Consider the following 22,540-nt stretch of genomic DNA (forward strand, 5'->3'; position numbering starts at 1 on the left):
GAATCACAATGGTATAAATATTTATTTTTCTTAGGTTGCATTTCAGAAAGCCCAAAGAGCAGTACAGGTAACTTTGGAAAGATGTTTATTTTCAAATGAATGTATCAAATTATTTAATGCTCCTTTTCCTGGGTGAGGAAAACATTACCCAGTATTTTAAGATCTAAACAGGATAAATGTGTAGAGTACATTGGAGTTCAGAAAACAAGAATGGGAGTAGAATATGAGTGGATTTAATACATACACACAGATTATTGTAGTAAAAAACAAAAAGTGGTCATTTGTAGGAGTGGTGGTAGTGACAGTAGGCATCCAGGTGTCCTGGGACTCGCCCCGTGGCCCCTGCAGCCCCGCTGACCCCCGGACACCGACAGGCATGGGCTCTCTCCTCCCCGAGCCTCACGGCTTTCCCTGCTAAAGGAAGTTACCACGGTGGGTGTTGTCCTCTACTTTCTGAGACTTTCCAAAAGGTACTTAATTTTGTAACTTTTAGCTGGTCTTTAGTAGGCTGAAGATAAGTATCAGTGTACATTGCCTTTTCGTTTTTTTTTTTTTCTTCCAATTCAGCCTTTAGCAGAGTGCTTGCTTCACTCTATTCTCTCAGAACTGAAAATTCAGAAGATGTCTGTGGAGCACAATTACATCCACGCCCTCTGCAGAGTGTATGTGGGTATTTGTCGGCAGCTGGGAGACTTGGAGAGAGCTCGCTTGTTTTGCTACAGTCTACTTAAGGAAGGTATGTTTAGATGGCAACATTCTTGTATTGAAAACGGGTTGTTGCTTTTTTATCTGCTCATATATGCATCTGTATTTTCAGCTAAGGTATTGCTGTGTATCTTTTAAAATCATGTTATCTTGTGCATTTACCAGAAGGCATGAAGAGCCTTAGCTATAGACCCAGCCATTCCTGGTTTTCAGTGGGAGAATTTGTGTGACTTAAGCTTACTTAGGTCAGCATATACATTTCCACTTGTGTAGAAAAGTGTATCTCTCATTAGTGCGTGTCGGTTTTGTTCCTTGTGCATCTACTTTAGAGTCAGATATAGTTGACACAAGATAATGGAATCATTTTAGAGTGACAAACCGCTCTGCTCTGTTACTAGCTGGAAAGGGCAGAAACGCTAAGATGGATTCATAAGCCCATGGAAAGAAGAGTTTCAGGGAGAAATGGAAAGGAGGGCTGTCCTTTGATTCTCTTTTCCTTTTACTACTATTTCTTAAGTCTATTAATGGAGCAAATAGGACTCCTTCATATCAGATCATCAGTGGAAACATTTTAATATAGCAAAATGACACACAAATGGAATTTAATGCTACATCAGAGAGTCTTATCTAGATTGCAAAGATTGATAATCTTTTATTACCATAATGTTTATGGGGCTTATAAATCAGGATAATTGAATCTGTCACTGGTAGAGTTGTGAGTGAGGCTGCTGTGTTTGTTGCCCACTTCATTTATTTTTTCAGTCACTGACTTATTTAACAAATAGTTACGGGGTGCACATAAGTGTTAAGGCTTTGACGGTGACCAAACCCAGCTATAGATGCAGCCTTCCAGTGGGGCGCACACGTCAGGTTTTGTCAGTGAAGGGCAGCAGGAAGCAGGGCAACAGGGACTCTGCAGAGCCCAGGTGGGATTTCTGGTTCTTCCTCAAACACACCCAGCCCGCTCTCACCTCTGGGTCTTTGTAACAGGTTCTCTGCGGGGAAGCTTTTCCCTCCGTTTTGCTATGGTTACACTGTTACCTTTTTGTTTGCTGTCTCTTTCCTCTGCTAGGTCGTATACTCTAAGGACAGGGATTTTGTTTGTCTTGTTCCTACTACATCCTCACCCCAGGAGAATGTCTTGTATGCTCTCGTTAAGTATCTGTTGAATGAATGACTTGTGCTGTGGAAGGTGGGTTTGAGAGAGTCTCAGGGGTCGAGGAAGCTTTCCTCATCGGAGTGCCTTTTGAACTTAGATGTGAAGATAAAAGTGAGGGAGAAAATTCCAGGCAGAGGGAACAGCATGTGGAGTCCTGGGACAGGAGGAAGTATAATCAGATAAGCACAAGGTTTCCAAAGTAACAGATCAAAATAGCACAGTGAGTTTATGCTTTGAGTTACCCTCTCTCTATACACCCTGCAGTGCAGTGTTAGATAAAACAGAACAGAGACAATGAAAAAGATGTGGCGTCATGCCAAACAAGATCCGAATCTTCGTGTTGACTGATAAAACCAGTTGCGGAACACTTTGACAGTTTCTTATAAAATTAAACAGTTTGTCATATGACACAGATATGTCACTCTCGGGTACTTACTCAACAGAAATAGAGACATACCCACATATCCGTATACACTTCACAGGTATTCAGAGCATCTTAATTCATAACAGCCCATGGTTGGAGACAGAGGTCCATCAGGAGTTGAATGAAAAACCAGTGTGGTATACCAAGCAGTTGGAATACTACTCAGACAACGAGGAAGGGCTAGTGATGCGTGCAGCAACGTGGGTTTTGCTGAGAGGGGGATGCCAGGCAGAAAAGGGTGCATGCTTTACAAATCTCTTCATACATATTTGAGAAAAGGCACATGTGCAAAGTGACAGTAAGCAGATCACGCTTGTCTGTATTTGGGACAAAGTGATTCACTGAAAGGGTCAGACCATGGGGATTTGGGATGATGGAAATGTTCTATCTGTGGGTTGTAGTGGGGGTTACATGGGTGTGTTCATTTGTCAAAATCCTTCAAACTGTCTGCTTACAGAGTGTATTTTATTGTATGTAAGCTGTGCCTCGATTAACTTGATTAGACAACAGAAAAGACAAGCCATGGCGTTGGAGAAGGTATTCATAAGAAAAGGATTATCAGTCATAATTTATAAAAAAATCCCTTCATATCAAAAGCCTTAGGTGTTCTTCAAGTGAATTCTGTCTTGTAAATGCATAAAACATGGCCTGAAAGGACACGCACCAGATGGGAGGGTTCTGGGCGCAGGGTCTGGAACCTGCGAGAGGAGGTTTGCCTTCTCTTCTTGTTTTGGAGTTTATTGCTCTTTTCTACAGTGGTGTATACTCATGCACTGTGTTTCAAATTCGATTAAAGAAAGTTTGCCAAAGAGAAAGAAAGGTTGGCTGGTGGGGGGGGAAGGGGAGGGATGGGCGGGAGAGATGGAGAAGCAGAGTTGAAATAACTGAGGCTGGGGCCTCGTCAGGCTTCCTCCCTTTAGCTTTAGGTGGCCCTGCTGTGCACAAGGGGAAATTATTCAAATATCTTCTTAGTTTGTCATTTATTCACTTAATCAGACGTAAAGGTTTATTATCTTGTTTCCTTTCTCATAGATTTTCCAGAGTCTGAAAAATTGACTTTGTTCATTGCAAACATGTGGCATGATATATTTATCTCTCAATCGGTGATTAATAAGGCAATGCAGTTGGTAGCCAGGCAACGCGCTAAAGGAGAAGTTTTGAACTGTTTGCGAGCTTTCCTCAATTGGGAGAAGGTGAGGTTTCTTTTTATGTAATACTGTACTTGTAGGTCTTATATAAATGTTATTATTTGGTTTTGTATTAGTTCGTGACCATTTCAGAGATATTATTCTTCATATTAGATCCTTTAAAATATCATTTTAGTCTAAGCTTATGCATTTTGTTCATTAAGTATGCATGAGACACTTTGGGAGAAGTTGTAGACCTGTGTGCTGTGTTAATTGAGCAAAGTTTCTTTTGTGTACTAATTTATGGCGATGAAATCTGTGCATGCACATATATATGTGAGGGCTCAGAAGAGTTGCACATCATTTGCTTCTACAGTAGGTACTTAAGTGAAAAAATTGGTATCTCAATTCCTTCCTGTTACGATTTTTTCTGAATCTAATATTCTGTTTTTCTTATCAGTTGATGGAATTTGTGTTTGTTCTAAGTATTGTGTTCCATGTTTTCTTTCATTATCTTATTTTCCTTCGTGACTGATATGTTAATATAGTATCTAGATTGGTGTTCTTTTCTTCATAGATTTTCTCTAATGAGAATCGCTGGATGCTGAATTGATAGTGGTAATCTTTAAGAAGAGGTATTGAAGTCAGTGAGGGGTTAACTTTCACTTTGTTCTGCCCTTTTTAATGACTGTATTACTGTCCTCTTTTAAAAAAATTCTGGCTTATGCATGTAGTCGACTTTTACATGTCATTTTGCTTTCCTTTTTAGTACTTTTTGATATGACTCTTCATTAGACTTTTATTTTCTTATAAAAAGAAAAGGAGAGGGCTATTGATAGATAAAAAGTTAGGGAATTTAAAAAATCAAGTCTGTAATCATCTCTTCATCAATCCACCTAGACAAACCAGAGTGTATTGGTGTGAGGTACCATCAGATTCCAGTCCCTTAGCAGTGAGAAGAGCATCCATACACGCATTTCCACCCTCCGCGGTTACCTGCAGGTCCACTTCTGTCCCTGCTTGGTCCTCCTGCTTGTGCACTGGAGCCTTCTCTTTTGGCCTGTTCAGGATGAAGCCAGATATGTTTGGATGATAAAACATGATTAATGAAGAAGGTAGAATTTTAATAAGTGTGTTTAGCCTGTATCATATCAAATAAAAATATAAAGTCAAAGCTATTAAAAAAAAAAAAAAAGAGGAACACTTGGGGGGGATACCATTATAGTCCAAGACTTCCAAATTCTGTCCTACAGAATTCAATAGATGTGAAGCACAAAAATAAGTAAAGAGTTAGTAGAATTCAACAATATAAAAAGTAAACTTGAATGAAGACTGTAGTTTTTCATATGTCTGTGATTTGCAAAAAAGTCATGCATTTGACCTTAATTTTTAAAAAGTAAAGAGTCTACACTCAATTCTCTGTCAATGACTCAGTAAAATTAGACAAAGAATTAAAAGATTCTATAAAAGTTCCCTGGAGATTGAGATACACAGTCCTGGACAATCTGTGAACAAATAGAAACTCAGAAGTAAAATCAAAGTATTTGGTGTGAAAGGAAAACCCTTCATACCGAAGACCTCTCATTTTTTGAAAACTTACACTCATTGAAATAGTTTAAATGTCTTCATTATTAAACAAGTAATAAGTAAAGTTCCCTGATAATCATCTTAAAAATTAAAAATTTGAGAAGGAATCCAGAAGAAAAATATAGTTTAAGAGGTGTAATAGTAATGAAGTAGAGAAAAAAAAATTGCCTTTAAAAAATACTAACAGAACAGGTAACTCAGTTCAGATTAATGTAAAAAGAGAAAAGCAAAAATGTTCAAGATTTCAGAATGAGAGAGGCAGTGTGAGTGGAGATGGAGGATGAAGAATGAGAAGACTGCCGCCTACAGCTTCATAACAGGTTCAGAAACCGAGAATGGTTCCTTAGCAACATAAAAATGGTCAGAATTGGCTTTAGGGGTAAAACACTGGAATACACCAGTTGTTTTCCATTTTAAAAGGTTGAAAAGGTGATTAAAAATTTAGTATACAAGAAGCGTGGATAGATTTCATCTGAATTTTATCTAATCTTTAAAGAACCAACTAATTCCAGTCTTTTTCAGGTGTAAGCGAAGATTGAAAGCCCCTTGTTCATTTTTAATCACAAAACCCAATAAAAAAAGAAAAAAATGATAAATCCACTGCTGGGTATGTACCCAAGGAAAGTCAAATTTATGTCCACAAAAAGACTTGTACATGAATGTCCAAAGCAGCATTATTAATTACAGCCTAAAGGTGGAAGTAACCCAGATTTCTGTCAATAGGTGAATGGACAAACTGTGGTATATCCATACAATGGATTCCTACTCGGCAGTAAAAAGGGGTGTTCAAGCTACGTATACGTGCAAGAACGTGGAAAAAAAATATCAAAAAAAGCATGCATAGGTGTAAAAGAAGCCAGACAGAAGAGTCTAGTACAATCTGATTCAATTTTATGAATTTCTGGAAAAAGCAGACTGATATCTAGGGTCAGAAAGATGACAGAATGAATTTATTGAAGAATTTTTTAAAGATTAAAAATTGTGGGGCTTCCCTGGTGGCGCAGTGGTTGAGGGTCCGCCTGCTGATGCAGGGGATGCAGGTTCGCGCCCCGGTCCGGGAGGATCCCGCATGCCGCGGAGCGGCTGGGCCCCTGAGCCATGGCCCCTGAGCCATGGCCGATGAGCCTGCGCATCCGGAGCCTGTGCGGCCACAAGAGAGAGACAACAACGGAGAGAGGCCAGAATACCAAAAAAAAAAAAAAAAAAAAAAAAAAGATTAAAAATTGTTTTTTAATAAAATTTTAATTCTCTGATTTCAGTTAATGAAAATTTGCATTCCTATCTGGATTGCAGTGTCTTTCCTACCTGACTGGATTCTGCATTCTGCCTGGAGCTTTTTTATCTGGCCTGTTGACCACCGTTGTATAATCATTTTAGGACAGTTGTTATGACAAGATAAACATAGTTCTTTATTCAAAATAACTTTCAAAAGGTGTCCTTTAAAATTAAATGATTATTCAACTGATGCTTGTTAGTACTCTTTGAGATCACCCACATGAGATATGTTATATTTGAAACTCTGAATTTTCTTTTTTTTACCTTATTTGCTAGAATGCTCCTGCAGATGTTGGCTTCATGGTTTCTAAGCTGCTTTTGACCATACAGTTATGTCCAAAAACAGAATTTCAGTCCAGTGAAAGATTTGGTGAAGACCTAAGTGATAACACCTGGGAGTACATATGTGCCATTGATCTGCTCTGCTGCCATCAGAAGTGGGTTTGGACACATGACAACATTATAAGGTACAGGGCTATTCTGCTAACTTAAGTTGGGTTATTTGAATTGTCAGGTAGTCTGTTCAGTGATTGCTGAATTGTGGTTTGAATCATTTTTGCTGTTTAAGGCAGCTGAAACATTTACAAAGCACATTTTGATTTGGGTAAGAGTTAATAAAACTACTCTTAAATGTCAGTGTCACTGCCACATCCCCTCGCTTTATTTTTTTATGGTACCTTTCACTGCTTTTCACTGTATCCTCTTATTACTAAAGGAAAATGAATCTCATGCAGGGGGGACTTTGGTTTCCCTGGCCTCCCCCGGTATGTATGTAGAGAGAGCCGTGCCCACACAAGAGAGGTACTCAGCGAATATGTGTAGATTGAAATGTAATGGTCATTATCTTAATGTACAGATACTATGGAAAAACCCACAGGAACAGAAATATTCAAAATTCTGGGTCAGCAGCTCTTCTCACTGGGATTTCAGGAGAGAACTGAGCCTGTTAACGCTCATGCGTCCATTTTATGTAATGAATTAACTTTCCTCCGTTCATCTATCTATGCAGCATGTTTGGAGAATGGAGAAAGTAGTCAAATAACTGCTCTGCAGTTAATTACAACCCTTAATTTTCTTACAACCCTGACTGAGAAAGGCTGGTTTAAAGGCGTTTATCACATTGAAAAGGATTCACCAAAGGATTAATAGTCTGTATCTTTGAGACATTTGAGGAATATATTCTGTGGAAATCTGTTCTCTTGTTTTCCCTTCTTAACACTCAGGAAAGATTATACATCTGAATGTCATATAATAGGTAATAGAATTATGGAATGTCTATATAATGAGATACAGCCATGTTAGAATAAATAGCTATACATGGATTTTTATATACTGACACGAAAGTGTTTTTCAGTCTGTTACTAAGAAAGTGCCAGGACAGTCTGTTTAGTGCTGTCTGGGTAATGATGTGTGAATGGCTACCCTGGGCCTCATCTTCCTGGAAGCCCAGGGGGCAGGGGCCCTTCTATCCCTAGTGACAGATGAAACAACCAGGGATGGTGCCAGTCACAGGTGCTTTGTCCATGGTCCCCCGCTGGCGGTATGGACAATGTTGGATATCAGGATCTCTGCCTGGCCGATTCCAGACCCTGATTCCTAAGCACTGCAGTCACTTTGACTGTGTTTTTCACATACATGCAAGCATAGAAGTCTGTGGGAGGAAAAGCCCCAAATTAAAAGAGTGATAGTTATCTGAGAATGTGTTTTTTAACGTACATTTTCCTTTCATTTGTCTGTATTTAACTTTGCTGATATTATAAATACTATGTAAGAAGTTAATACATTTTTGAAAAGAGAGAGCAAAGAGGAATTGCCACTGTTTTCAGTCAGTAGATGTAGTTTCTTTAATCCATGTAAAGTGTGGTTCATTTCCTCTGGTTTAGTTCTTTTTACAAAATATAGGCTGTTTGTCCTTGCTCCACCCCGGGAAACTAGGCTTCTAGAACGCAGGTGCCACCTTCCATCTGGATGGTCCACGTGAGAATCCAGACTCTGCTGCTTCCAGTTCTGTGACTTGGGGACATTGTTCAGCATCTCTACACTAAAGCCTTGTGGAAAGGGTTAAATAGAATAAAGATGCAAGCATGGGCGTTTGCAGCCTTTTTAAAGCCACTGTAAGCACAGAGATCCTGAATAGTTGGAAAGTATGTGAGCTTTCAGTGTCTGTTCTCATGTTAGCCAAAAATGCTACATCTTTTCAAGTTCCTCCTCTTCACTAACTGTCTCCTATGGATGATTTTTAAGATAATTTCTTCTTAATATTTGAACAATGGTGGGTGAGCATACTTTCATATGCATACATACATGTATATATTTGTTGTTGTTATTTTGTAGTAAGGAGCTGTGGCCTGTAATGGATAAGTGGATAAAATACAGAAAAGGACATGCAAACATTGCATACACTCCTGATATTATCATAGCATCAATACTGAGGCTCATTGGTGAGTTGTCTGTTGTATTAAATTTGTTCTTGTTATTGATGGTATCTTGGTGAGAGAATAAGTGTGTAATAATATATTTTGACTGAAACTTCACTATAATAACTGACTTTACGGCCACGAGAGTAGGTACTTTTGCACTAAATTAATTTTCATTACTCATATTCTTCCTTTATAAATTAACATTTTATTCACCTTTTTCAGATTTAAGATTTTTCATGTTAGTACATTTTATTTATAATTGAACTCTTGATTCTCAGATGTTAATTTTAATATACACACATGCACACACTTGCATATACACACTCCAGGATACATTGCTGGATACATTGCTATAAATTACAGTTAATTTGATTTATAAAATAAGTAGATACCTAATCCCTGCTTGCACCCCAGTTTTTTTTTTCATACTCAATAAGGATAACTATGTACTTCTATAATTGGAAACTAGTTTTATTTTGTTTCTGTAAATTGTAAGCTGAATAAACAGAAATTAAAATCATTGTTTAAAAATATTTTAAGTGAAATATAGATTCTTTTTAATCTCACATCTAAAGAGGACCTCAGTGGCCATTTAGTTCTGTCCCTCCCTCCCTTTCACCCATAAATCTTTATTTTTTATTTTTACTTATTTTTTCTTCTTTTGCCCCATCTCTGACAAACTGCTCTCTAGTCCAGGCATCATTATCAGTGATGAGGTCTGTTCATTATCAGAAGGCTCTCTTTACTTTGAAGTGACTCCTCTATCTGCCGTGTATTGATTGCTTGGGGGCTGACAAAACAAGGTTCAGCCTATTTCTGTGTCAGGGCCCTTTAGATCCTTGGAGATAGTTATCATGACTTTTAAGTATCTTTGGTGTTTAATTAATTAAAACTCCAAGATAAAACCATTTGAAATAGGTTTGAGAATTTTTAAATCACGTAAGTCAGTCTTATAAATAGACCACAGTAAGAAATATAATATCCCTGACTAATTTTGTTAGCTGTATCTGCATTCCTGCACTGTGCACATTTTACATGCAAACATAGGAACATTGTAGCAAATAAATATATAAACTGGGTCTTGACAAAAACCTGGTTTCAAGGTGTACATCTAACAGTTTTCACTGGAAATAACCTAACATACACTTGCAGTTAAGATACAGAACATGAAAGCATGAAAATGTGGAAGTGGAGATGACTAAACTGCTCAGTGGGGGACTTCCTTGAATGCCTCAGGTCCAGTGCTCTGAGGACCATTGTCTGTCCCAAGTGGGAGCAGCAAGGACACAGAAGGGCCAGTGACCTCATTTTCAGCCGTCAGCTGGTGGCATGTGTGTGTCTGGAAATTCTGGTTTGGGTAGCAGCTTCTCTTATGGATTCAAGAAAGAATGTGTTCATACTTTGAACTAATTCATTCCAAATTGAGAATGCTTTTTGAGAATTTAAGAAATTAGGAAAGGTGTTAGGTCTGTAAATGCTTACATGTTGACCTAGATGAAGAATCTGTGAAATTTGCTGAAGAATATACTTCTGAAGTCACACTTATAAAATATGGTGTGATTTTTGCTGTTATCATTGCAGTGGTTGTTTCTTTGTGTATTTATTGATTGTAACAGGATGGAAAGTGAGAGTGGGAGGATGTGTTTCTGGTGGTTGACCCCATCCTGCTCTGAGAAGCATCTGTGATGGAGGGTCGGCCTCACATGTCATTCTCCTCCTCAGTTAGCTCTTATCAGCTTTGGTTGATTGTCCAGACTGCCTGAAAAGCTTTTTTAAAATTACAAATTCTCAGGCTCCAGACAAACCCGCACAAGTTTATAGAAATACTTTTGAATATGTACCTTAAAAAGTAACTCATTTGTGAATTAAGAAGAATATGGTCATAGTTTGTCTAAAAACAAGGATGTATAATTGTAGGGAGAAAACCTGACTGGTAGTTTTAGTCAAACTCAGACTAATTTATTCTTTAAGTCTTTAAAATATAGCTTTTGGGAAAATAATTTATAACATTTGATAATATATATTATTTAGAGTAATATATGTATATTTACATAATTAGTGGTATAATACAATGATGTGTGTCATAGGAATAATGTATAATTAACATATAGTTAACAATACTGCATAATAAAATTATAATATATAAGTAAATAAATTTAGTTGAGAGGATGGCTAATTAGAAAGGAAGTGTAATTTCAAAAATGAGAGCAGTCTCAGGACTGGCAAACCCTGCTGAGGTCTGCGGGTGGACCAGGGCAGGACGAGCTTGTGTGAGTGAGTGAAAAACCTGGTGTGGGGAGGGCGAGAGGGGCCACTGGGCTGTTCCCGGAGAACCGGGGCTGAGCTTTGCTGGGAGTCTGTTGGCGCTGAAGGCTCCCCCCACCACCACCACCCCGAGCAAAGCAGGGGCTGGGGTCCCGGCGAGCAGGGGTGGGCCGAGGGGGAGGGTGGAAGCAGGGCGGAATCCTGAGAGGCAGCTTTAGGGGTGGGTGTGTGCTTTCCTTCCCGCACACCCGTCTGAGTTGGAGTTTGAACCGTTTCTAAGAAGAAACTCTGCTGGAGAAGCTTCTTGCAGTTTCTGAAGCTGACATTTACTAAAGAATTTAGCAAATAATTAACTTGGTTGACTGTGATTTCTTAATGATAAATGAAGTCACACAGTAGGCATTCATAAAATAAAGGAATTGTCTGTATTCTTAACTCCAGATTTGTAAATCCTAATTGGATTTTTACCCCATGGGAAATAAAAACAGGCTGTCTGGCAAAATGGCTCAGTGTTATCTAATGTTGGATTGGGGTATGAACACCGCCGTTAGCAAATGAAGTGGTTACATGTGATTATTAAATGGGGTTTCTCTAACCTACCTTAACAATAATGGATTAAAGAGCGTTTTGTGGAACATTTGGATCGCTCTGGACCCCTGGGGACGTGGAGGACGGGGAGAGCCTACTCCAGGCGGCTCGTGTCCTGGCGGGGTCGGGGCCTCTTCGGGGGGGCAGGAGGTAGGGGGGCGGTGAGCCCCTGTCTGAGGTCCCTGGGTGGGAAGGGAGCAGAGTGGGGACGGAAGTCTGCATGCCACTAGACGCAGCGGAGCATAAAGGTATAGAATACCCCATTTTGCCCCCAAAGAGCTTTAAATTCTGAAGTGGCCCATCTGGTGTTAGGAGAGCCTAGAAGCTAGGATAACACTGTTTCTCATGTCAGGTTTTTGCACGTCAGGCTGCGATAGCCAGTACTTGGTTGATTTCTGTCCAGTGTCTCACCTTGTCTTTCAGGTTTTCTTTGCAATTGTCTTAACTCATCCTTTCCTTAATATACCTGCATCTGAAATCTTGACTGAAAACCCTGGGTAACTATCTTTCTCTGATCCCTGCCCTATAGACTGGGTCTCACCTACCCTAAGGCCGGCAGGCTCTCCTCTTCAGGCTTCCGTGAGTGGGGAGTGTGTTGTCTTTGGCACTGAGATTGACTCCACATTTCTTACTTGAATTTTCATATGTTGGCTGAACTGCCCTGGACTCGCTCACCTTCCTTCTGTAGAGGGACTTTTCTTCACGTCTATTTAGCAAATTTGTCCATCATCTTTGTCAAGTCATCACATATGTAAACCTTTTCCCCCAAACCATATACCTCAGACTCATGATTTCCTCTTACTTTATCTCTGATTTGCTCCGTTAACTTAAATAAAGCTTTATAAAACACACTTCATTAAGCATTTTTAATTAAAAGAAAGGGAGTCATTATAATGCAGTCGTGTATTATCTGGAAACACATGCATATCCCATGGCCAAATGATCCCATAGCTGTGCTAGGCACGCACACTGTCCCTTTCTCTGCTAATAGTCATGCATTGAATGCTCTCGATAGATTGTCTCAGAGGACAGGTCTGGTGACATGCAGTTATTAGAACCTTGATCTAATTGCAAGGAGATATCTAAGAGTGCTCAGTACCTTGAAATTTCTGATCTCTGAAGTACATTACTTTTCAACCTGTGAAAGACTTCCTAAGGGATTATCCATATGTTTACAGTTTCCTCCTGGATTAGGAATTAACCGGGGAGTCATTGATCAGTAGGAATTTACTGAATGTCTGCTGTCTATCACAGCATTTAGGGTGCGTGTAACTAGCGCTAAGCTAGTTCCTATAGGGGATACAAAGTAATAAAGTCCCTTTAGTGTCCCGTGCCTCAGTTTCTCCATATTCAACACAGAGATGAGGCTGATGGACTGGGTCACATCTAAGCCTGTGGGCTGTTTGTACTATTGAGAGAACATGGACACAGAACAGTGAGCATGCAGGATAATGTTGTCATAAGAGCACAGGAAGAGGACTTGGGTAAGACGGCATCCAAGGTATGTCTCAGAATCCTCCTCCTCTGTAACAGCCGGGGCAAAAGGGCATGAGGCCTGGCCATGAGGGAGGTGCAGAGGCTTCCGCTTTGAAGCAAGCTGGTTTCCACAGGACCATTGGAATAAAGGAGGGTCCAGATGGGTGGGGACTAGGCGAGGAGTGTTGTCCTGTTTAGTCCCCTAGTGAGACCCCCAAAGAGGTTTTGTCACTCCAGGTTTTATGTGTCAATTATTGTACTAGAAATTAAAACTAGGAGTTTAAAAAAATGTTACTATTCACTTAAGATTAATAGTAATAAACTAATGTTAATATAAGTGATATTTTTAATGAAAAATAACTATTTCCAAAACAAACAAAAATAAGAGTGAGCAGAATGGAACATTATCTTACTGCAAACCTCTTGACTATCTAGATTCATAGAAGGGCTGGTTTCCCATAGCTGCTCTGCATTCAGTCTCTGGCTGTATGTTGTTTTGGTTGAAGTATTTGGAGAAAGTCCAGTCTCATACAGATGTGTAGTTGATTAAAGGAGTGTTTTAATAGCCCGTTCAAGTAAATGTGGATATTCTTCTTTGACACTGCAGTGCAACTCAACAAGTGATGATTTCTTAAAGGTTAGTTGCAGTGTGAAATCTGAAACCTCATCAGTGAACTTCGCTTCTCTGTTGCACCAGAGTCCCTTGGTCCACCTGACTTGTTGAAGGGATCTTTTGCCCATTCATGATTTTGTAACATGTACTGCTCACTTGGAAAATACTGATCTGTACAGATCTTCCATATGTCAACAATATCAAGAAAACAGACATTAATATCATCACTGATCTCATCAGAGAAATCTGAAGTATTTGAAGCTGTCAAGCTTAGGGTAGGTGATGGAAGTTTTTCCAAAATTCTAATTTTGCTTAAGAGCTCAAATTTTATCATTGACAACAATGATTTCCTTGCAGTGACTGGTTCACTTTTCTCATTTTTGAGAAAATGTCTGTCTCGGTCTAAATAGCCATAGTTTGTCAGTGGTTCTTTGAGTGAAAAGTGGGTGGAGAAAGCACCCAGTTCCCCTCCCAGCTGAAGCAGCTGCACAGGTGCTTTTCCTGGAGAGAGTCGGGGTGCCGAGGTGCCAGGGGTGTGCTTCACGTGCCCTTCCTGTCCCATCCGTGGAAGATCGCAGAGCCGTGTGCTTAGGGGTCTGGATTTCATAAGAATCATTGTTACCGTTTCATGAAGGACATTCTGAATGAGTTAGCTTTTCCGACTGTGAGCTCCTGGCCATGGAGAGTGACCCCCATGTCACTGCCCTGACTGGTGCTGAGGGTCCACTAGTTTGATCGCCACTGCCTTTGCACTGTCAGGCCACATCTCAGCACTGGAAGGAAAGCGCATCACTTCTTAGTGTCGTTGGGAAAGCAAAGTTTTGACCTTGAGGACCCCGGGGGTTTAGTAGAGCACACTTGGGAGCGGCTGCTCTACGTGAGGACGGAGGTTGTGTTAGCCAACTACATTGTAACAGCAAACTGTGTCTTATATTTAGTCCGTTAACCCACAGAAGTTAGTCATTTCACACTGAGCCTGCTAAAACCATTCATTCTGCTAAATTCCATTTATTACATGATAACTGGGGAAGCAACACATTGTGTATCTGTGTATCATCTGTATGTGTGAGTGACAGAAGAGATGACGAATCATTCAGTCAGAACAGCCCCCCACCCCGGGACGGATGGTGCTGTATTGAGTCCTGATGCTTTACTGTTTAATTTGTTTTCATTTAAGAATAGGTACCCATCTAACTTCAGTTCAGGATCCTGAAGCTTAATGTACATGCTAAACGAAAGAAAACGTAAGTTTTAAATTCTTATGAAAAGTTAACATTTAACCACAGATTGTTTACATTTTGTTTTGTTTTTTTTTTCCCCCCTAGGTCGTTTAGGCCAGTTGGGTTTGAAGGAAGGGTTTCCATCAGCTGTGAAAAACATTAGTGCAGTTATTGGTATGTTTATACAGCATGCCCAGGATGAAGGTAAAACTTTTGTTTATTATCATTATTTTTAAATCATTTGCATTCCTCTTATTAAATCTGTTTTGAGTTCTTACTACGTGCCATGCTCTGTGCATCTCTCAGTGCTTGGGGGTGAGGAGTTTGATCACGAAGCCACACTCTGCCTGCGTTCTCAGCACTGGCATTTGAATGTGTGTGGGTTTCCTGTTGTTTCAGTGGTAGCGGCTCGCCCTGTTGGGCAGCGCATCCCTAAGGAAGAGGAAACTCTCTTATTGTCCTGGTGCTGACGTTCTGTCTCAGAAACTGTCGGTACTATCTTCATGCTGTCCTGTGACCTCCGACCAGTGACTCAGCCTCAGCTGCCTGCAGAGGCCTGGCTGGAGTTGTGTCGTGAAGACCAAGTGCGGTCACACGTGTGAAGCAGCGACCCCAGTGTGGCCTGGGTATCACTGAGTACTTAGCATCCCCAGAGAACTTGGAAACTGGAGGCTTTTTGTGAGCCAGTCTTCATAGCAGTGGTTTCCTTTTCATTTGTATACCTCAGAGCATGTAATTTTATATTCTTATTCCTTTGTGGGAAGAGATTAAAACTCAAAAGTAACCCTTTGAAGTGATGAGTCTCGTTTTTATTTGAATGTTATGCAATCAAGGAGTAATGCATCCTTTTTCAGAAATTAGGTGACCATACGTGCGTGGGTTTATCTCTGGGCTTTCTGTCCTGTTCCATTGATCTGTATTTCTGTTTTTGTGCCAGTACCATATTGTCTTGATTACTGTAGCTTTGGTTGCAGAGTCTGAAGTCGGGGAACCTGATTCCTCCAGCTCCATTTTTTTCTCAAGATTGCTTTAGCTTTCACGGTCTTTTGTGTTCCCATGCAAATTGTAAATTTTTTTGTTCTAAATGTAAGACCAGACACTATAAAACTGTTAGAGGAAAATATAGGAAAAACACTCTTTGACATAAACATAAACCACAGCAAGATCTTTTTTGACCCACCTCCTGGAGTAATGAAAATAAAAACAAAACCAAATAAATGGGACCTAATGAAACTTAAAAACTTTTTCACAGCAAAGGAAACCATAAACAAGACAAAAAAACAGCCCTCAGAATGGGAGAAAATATTTGCAAATGAAGCAACTGACAAAGGATTAATCTCCAAAATATACAAACAGCTCATGCAGCTCAATATCAAAAACACAAACAACCCAATCAAAAAATGGGCAGAAGACCTAAATAGACATCTCTCCAAGGAGGACATACAGATGACCAAGGGGCACATGAAAGGATGCTCAACATCACTAACTGTTTGAGAAATGCAAATCAAAACTACAATGAGGTTATCACCTCACACTGATCAGAGTGGCCATCATCAAAAAATCTACAAACAGTAAATGCTGGAGGGGGTGTGGAGAAAAGGGAGCCCTTTTGCACTCTTTGGTGGGAATGTAAATTGATACAGCCACTGTGGAGAACAGTATGGAGGTTCCTTAAAAAACTCAAAATAGAACTACCATACAACCCAGCAATCCCACTATTGGGCATATACCCTGAGAAAACCATAATTCAAAAAGACACATGCAAAAAAAAAAAAAAAAGACACATGCACTCCAGTGTTCACTGCAGCACTATTTACAATAGCCAGGACATGGAACATCGTAAATGTCCAACGACAGACGAATGGATAAAGAAGATGTGGTACATGTATATGTATACAATGGAATATTAGTCATAAAAACGAATGAAAATGGGTCGTTTGTAGAGATGTAGATGGACCTAGAGTCTGTCATACAGAGTGAAGTAAGTCAGAAGGAGAAAAACAAATGTCATATATTAATGCATATATGCGGAATCCAGAAGAATGGTACAGATGAACCTATTTGCAGGGCAGGAATAGAGACGCAGACGTAGAGAACAGACATGTGGACATGGGGGGAAGGAGAGGGTGGGACAAATTGGGAGATTAGGAAAGACATATACACTACCATGTATAAAATAGCTAGTGGGAACATGCTGTAAAGCATAGGAAGCTCAGCTTGGTGCTCTGTGATGACCTAGATGGGTGTAATGAGGGGGTGGGAGGGAGGTCCAGGAGGGAGGGGATACATGTATGCATATGGCTGACTCACTTCATTGTACAGCAGAAACTAACACAACATTGTAAAGCGATTTTACTCCAATTAAAAAAAAATTAAAACAAAAAAAAGGAGTAATGCAGTTACACAATTTCCATCGGAAACACACGGTGACATCTGAAATTTACATCCGAGAGGATCTTAACGTGTAGGTTGTCTTCTGCTTTCAGGGTGAGGCATGGCAGGTTGAGCTAATGAGAACTTTTGTCTTCTTTGATTTTAGAATAGCTGCTGAGGTAACGGCCCTGAAAATGTACTCTTACCGTCTAGACTGTGTGTTGTCATCAGGGAGTAGCCAGGGAGTGGCCGACGGGTTGTCTCGCCACAGATGCCGGGTGGACATTTCCTGGCAACAGTGTGGCCCTCCTGCTGGGAGGAGCGAGAGGGCCTTGCACTGGGCTTGCTCTGGGTTAGGCCCTGTCCCACAGAGCAGCACGGGGTCCCCAAGGTGACCTTCTGGGGCTGGCCCTCCAGGGCTTGAACGTTGACTTTGTTCTATGCACAGGAAGTTAACGCCCTGCAAGAAGCATACTTTGCTGGAGGCCTGGCACTGGTTAGCTCCACCAGGTCACAGCCAGGCTGCCCGAGTCCAGAGCCTACACAGTGCACATGGTCTTATAATTATTTTTAAATCCCTGTGTAAAACTCTAACTGTTTGACTTTAAGTCTTTACTATGTGCCCTTGTCTATGCTTCTCTAATTACCATGTAGATAAGGGGAACATATTTTTTAAATTTAAAATTTTTTTTTTTTTTTGGCTGCGTTGGGGCTTCATTGCTGTGCGCGGGCTTTCTCTAGTTGTGGCGAGCGGGGGCTACTCTTCCTTGTGGTGCGTGGGCTACTCTTCTTTGTGGTGCGCGGGCTTCTCATTGTGGTGACTTCTCTTGTTGCGGCGCACGGGCTCTAGGTGCGCGGGCTTCAGTAGCTGTGTCTCGGGGGCTCAGTAGTTGTGACTCGCGAGCTCTAGAGCACAGGCTCAGTAGTTGTGGCTCACGGGCTTAGTAGCTCTGCAGCATGTGGGATCTTCCCAGACCAGGGATCGAACCCTTGTCCCCTGCATCAGCAGGTGTATTGTTAACCACTGCACCACCGGGGAAGCCCAGGGAATGTAATTTTAAAGCTGCTGTAGTACTATCTACATCTACAGCATTAACATTTGAATGTGTGGGTTTTGTGATATTTATTTTTAAATAGTAGTAGTTTTCCCTATTGGGCATTGCATCACTAACAGTGTATAGTTAATAATAAGCTTTAATGAAATAACTCCTAAATTTTTTAACTAAATGATTGAAGTGAATTTAACTAAAATTGAACTAAATTAAATTTGAATTAAATAACTCCTAAATAAACTTATACTGAATGAGAACTCTAATACACCATAATCTCTAACCTAGCTATAGTCTACAATTAAATGCCATGATCAATAGTCATATACTATAATCTAGTGTGTAAGAGTATTGTATATGCTATACTACATACTAAAAATTAGTTTTTCACTTGCTCTCATTTCATCATGTTTTTCATTTCCAAAGTCCACTTATAAACACTTCCGGGGGTATAATGGAGTCATTTATTTGACAAATGCTTTGGGGTCCACATTTTACTAAAACTTAAACATGAGGGTGTGATCCTTCCAGGACCACTTTGGAAAGCTTAGCACTGATCATGAGAGGGCAGGCGCCTCAGGTCCCGTGCCCCTACTCCGGCTCGTCGTCCTCGGGGTACAGGCAGCGCCAGGAACCTGTAGAGAGCTGTGCAGTGTTCTGCTTTGTTTTTGTTTTCCATTTGCAGAAGGGATTTAAATGAATTTTTTCATTGTGTTTTTTTTTTTTTTTAATATTTACTTTTCATTGCTGGAAGAAAGTATTTGTTGAATAGTATTTTATTAGATCATTAACATTTTGCATAACGAAGATTTTCTTGTGTGATGACTGATGTGGAAATTCTTTTCAGACATACCATGGGGTATCCAGCTGGCAGCCGTGTACGCTCTGTGTGACTTAAGTCCCAGCAACCCAGCGGAGATCTCCAAGATCCTGGAAGCCTGGCGCACAGAGACCTCTCACCGCGTCCCCTCCGCAGTGCTTAGCTCCCTAGAGGAGGTCAGCGCTCTGTGTACGGAGGATTGTGGCTGACTGCCCCGTGCTGTGCCCGGAGAAGTGCCTTCCCGTTGCTCGAGTGGAGATAGATCAGTCAGCTTCCAGGGTGCAAACCGAGGTTCCAGAGAGAGACGTCAGGGAGATACAAGTGCTGGGGGCGGAGAAGGAAGCAGTGGCTGCTTTCCCTAAACCGCACCCATTTCACTTATGGCTGCTGTGATCACATGACATGGATTGTAATTTGTTGTGTCTTGGTCAAACAACAAAAACTTGAACTTAGCCCTTTTTTGCTGCAGAAAGTGTCCTTTTAGTCGCTTTTAAAAATTGAGTGGCATTTTGTAATGAATTTAATGTAAAAACATTGATTTGGTTCCTGAGCCAATTTTGGACTTTGCGCCCAAATGACTGACTAGGAAAAGATGAGGAGGCTAAAACAGTGCTCCTCGAAGACTCTTCCACTGTCTTAGCTGGAGTTGGGCTACAGAGCTCCTCTCAAGGTATAGAGTGTAGCTGACCAGAGTAAATAAACAGGGAGAGCCTTTAGAACTTCCTTTAATGCATTTCTTCAGATCTCTAAAGTTCCTTGCAAATATTTAACTATGTATCAGGAAAAGGAGAGCTGAGGATAGAGGTCACCGCGGGTGTTTGTACCTCGCTGTGTACATACAGACGCAGCCAAGTGCGGGCAGGTCTCTGCATGTGCCGTGTATATATGGACAGCCTATAATGTGTCTCACATTTGATGATATTCCACTTTCGGAATTTTAGTATTTGTACATAGAAAATGGGTTTAATAACTCACCGTGGTCCTGATTTGTCTTATATTCATCATTTCTTAAAACTCTTGTATGTGTTTTTTATAATAAAAAATAAAAGTAAGCCATGCACACGATTGTCCTGATCAGTAAAAAGTGACACTTGGCCTTACTTCTGCTCCAACCAACGATGAACCAAATAGTCAGTGCCAACCAAAGACAGAGGAGAGCGGCCTGCCAGAGGGACCTCCCTCCTGGACGGAGGCGTGGTGGATTGCCCGGATGTAATCGGGTTTGGGTGCTCTCCCAGGTGCTCTTAGTGAGAGCAGATACCAGATAAGTGCTGGTTGGATGTCTTTGTTTAGCTACAGTTGCTACCCTTTAAAAATCACATTTGACAAGTATTTTGTTACTTCTTCCTCCTGTTTTTTAAGTAATTATAACAAACTGAGATTTGTAAACAACTCTGCCTTGCCCTTTGGATGCTTTTTGTTGGTGTGTTCCCTCTTTCTACCTCTGTCTCTTGGGCCTGTGCTCTGTGCCAGGGCCTTGCTGGGAGGAGCTGGTGAAGAAAGTCACGGCCAGGTTCTCAAAGGCCTGTGAACTGTTGGTAGAACCCTACACAGTCACCCCAATAAATCAGCAGTCCAAATTTGGGGTTTAAGTGTGGTGAGGGAGATGTAGCGATCTGCAGAAGAATAGCAGGGAGACTCCTCTGTTAGTCAAGGAGGGTCCCTCCAAGGAAGTAACGACACGTGAGCTCGGACCCGAGAGAAGGGAGCCCACCTTGAAAGGAGGGGACCGTGGAATGCGTCCCTCCCAGACAGGTGCGCCGGCTCTGAGAGGGGAAGAGCCTGCCGTGTGTGGGCAGGAGGCCGGTATGGCCAGAACATACTGTGTAAGTGGGCGAGCGTCCTTTGTTCAGTGACACAGGTAACTGCCAGTCACTGGGACCTGGGCGGCCCTGGGCTCGGTCACGTTCCTGGGGAGATTGGAGCAGGTGTCATGGTTCACGGTGCTGTGCTGTGACGCAGGGCAGGAGAAGGGTGGGGCGGGAAGCAGACGTGTCAGGAGGCTGGGGGTTGACGCTGGTGGCCGTGCAGACCATCGGGGTGGATGGATGCCACACGGGTCATGGAGATGGGATCAATGCTGAGTTCGTGAACTGGGGGTGATGGGGAGATGGGAATCAGGGTTCCCACGGCACCTGGGCTTGGGGACAGGAGCTCCGGGATTGGTGGTAGGAGTCACACGTCCTAGGCGTGTGTCTGGGACGTGAGACATCCAAGTGGAGGTGGCAGGGATCCTTTACAGGCGGAAGTCGAGTTTGGGCAAGGTGGGGACACAAGCTAGGAAGCTGATTGAGTTTGCAGGTTATTTAAAGCGCATGGTCACCTGGGGAGGAAGATAGCCTCCCTCACTTGGCAGGTCGGATAATTTGAAGATGCGTGGGGGAGGGGGGAGGGAGAAACGCCAGGCAGGGCAGGAGGTGGTGGCCAAGCACCTCGGCTCGTGCTACCTTGCCCGAGTCAGGGAGGCAGGAAGGCAGGCAGCTGGCCCCTGAGCTGCTTGAGGCTGCGAGGTCGGTGAGCAAGGGGGTGGCCAGTGGTTGGATTCTGCTTCCTGTGGGTGGCAGTGAGACTGGTGAGCGTTTCCCACAAACGATGGGCTCGGGGAGGGTTGCGGAGTGAAAGGGGGTAGGGGAGAGAGAGCAGGTCTGCAGATGCAGTTTGGGGGGTATATTTGCCTAGTGAATAGAATTTGTCACTGGATTCAAAACGTTTTTTAACCTCAACAGTTTGAGGTGTTCTTAATTGGTGGAGGGTAGGTGGCACCTGACATTGGCTGCTGGCTGCCGTTCCTTGCCCACGAGGATGCATGGAGCTTACATGTCAGCATCCGGTCCTGAATTTAATACACAGGCCTGAGCTTGCCTGTTGTGCTGCGTCACTCTCAGAGGGTGAAACAATTTTAAGCTGTGGTTAAATTTAGTTTTTGGTCCCCGGGCAGAACATGGTTGTAGAGTTTTATCAAAAACACACACACACGGGCTTCCCTGGTGGCGCAGTGGTTGAGAGTCCGCCTGCCGATGCAGGGGACACGGGTTTGTGCCCCGGTCCGGGATGATCCCACATGCCGCGGAGCAGCTGGGCCCGTGAGCCATGGCCGCTGAGCCTGCGCGTCCGGAGCCCGTGCTCTGCAACGGGAGAGGCCACAACAGTGAGAGGCCTGCGTACCACACACACAAAAAAACAAAACAAAACACACACACACACACACACACACACACACACACACACACGCACGCACGCACGCACGCACAAAGGTAGGTAAACACTTGAACCTGTAGTTGGGTGGGGCTTTAGGCTGGCGTCAGTCTGTGCACCCAGGAGGCACAGGGGTCCTGGCAACCTGGCTGGGTCCCGCACGCGGCAGGCAGCCTGGCCCGGGCCTGGCCCTCTGTTCCTGCAGCCGCTCACGTGACTCGGGGGCCCGAGGAGCGGGCGGTGC

General features: G+C 42.2%; 1 protein-coding gene across 11 annotated transcripts in view; it reads left to right on the forward strand.

The window, feature by feature from the left end:
* Positions 1 to 20,166, forward strand: part of ICE1 (interactor of little elongation complex ELL subunit 1) — a 58,885-nt gene extending 38,719 nt beyond the window's left edge. Inside the window, exons 14-21 of one of the 11 annotated variants that reach the window (XR_003436872.1) lie at positions 35 to 67; positions 568 to 736; positions 3,321 to 3,481; positions 6,554 to 6,744; positions 8,612 to 8,718; positions 12,910 to 13,914; positions 14,817 to 15,063; positions 19,129 to 19,154. Coding sequence is in view for 4 of the 11 variants with exons in the window: in XM_027125470.1 (XP_026981271.1) it covers positions 35 to 67; positions 568 to 736; positions 3,321 to 3,481; positions 6,554 to 6,744; positions 8,612 to 8,718; positions 14,965 to 15,063; positions 19,129 to 19,310 (942 nt within the window). In the remaining 7 variants the exon portion in view is untranslated. Of the gene's footprint in view, positions 1 to 34; positions 68 to 565; positions 737 to 3,320; positions 3,482 to 6,553; positions 6,745 to 8,611; positions 8,719 to 12,909; positions 15,064 to 19,128 lie in introns of those variants that run through there. The other 10 variants (XR_003436873.1, XR_003436870.1, XR_003436871.1 and 7 more) reach the window with 10 other exon arrangements.
* Positions 20,167 to 22,540: the final 2,374 nt, after the last annotated feature.

Source organism: Aethalodelphis obliquidens, unplaced genomic scaffold (genome assembly GCF_003676395.1).
Source record: "Aethalodelphis obliquidens isolate GAN/ISIS:26980383/991018 unplaced genomic scaffold, ASM367639v1 scaffold29, whole genome shotgun sequence".
NCBI lineage: Eukaryota > Metazoa > Chordata > Mammalia > Artiodactyla > Delphinidae > Aethalodelphis > Aethalodelphis obliquidens.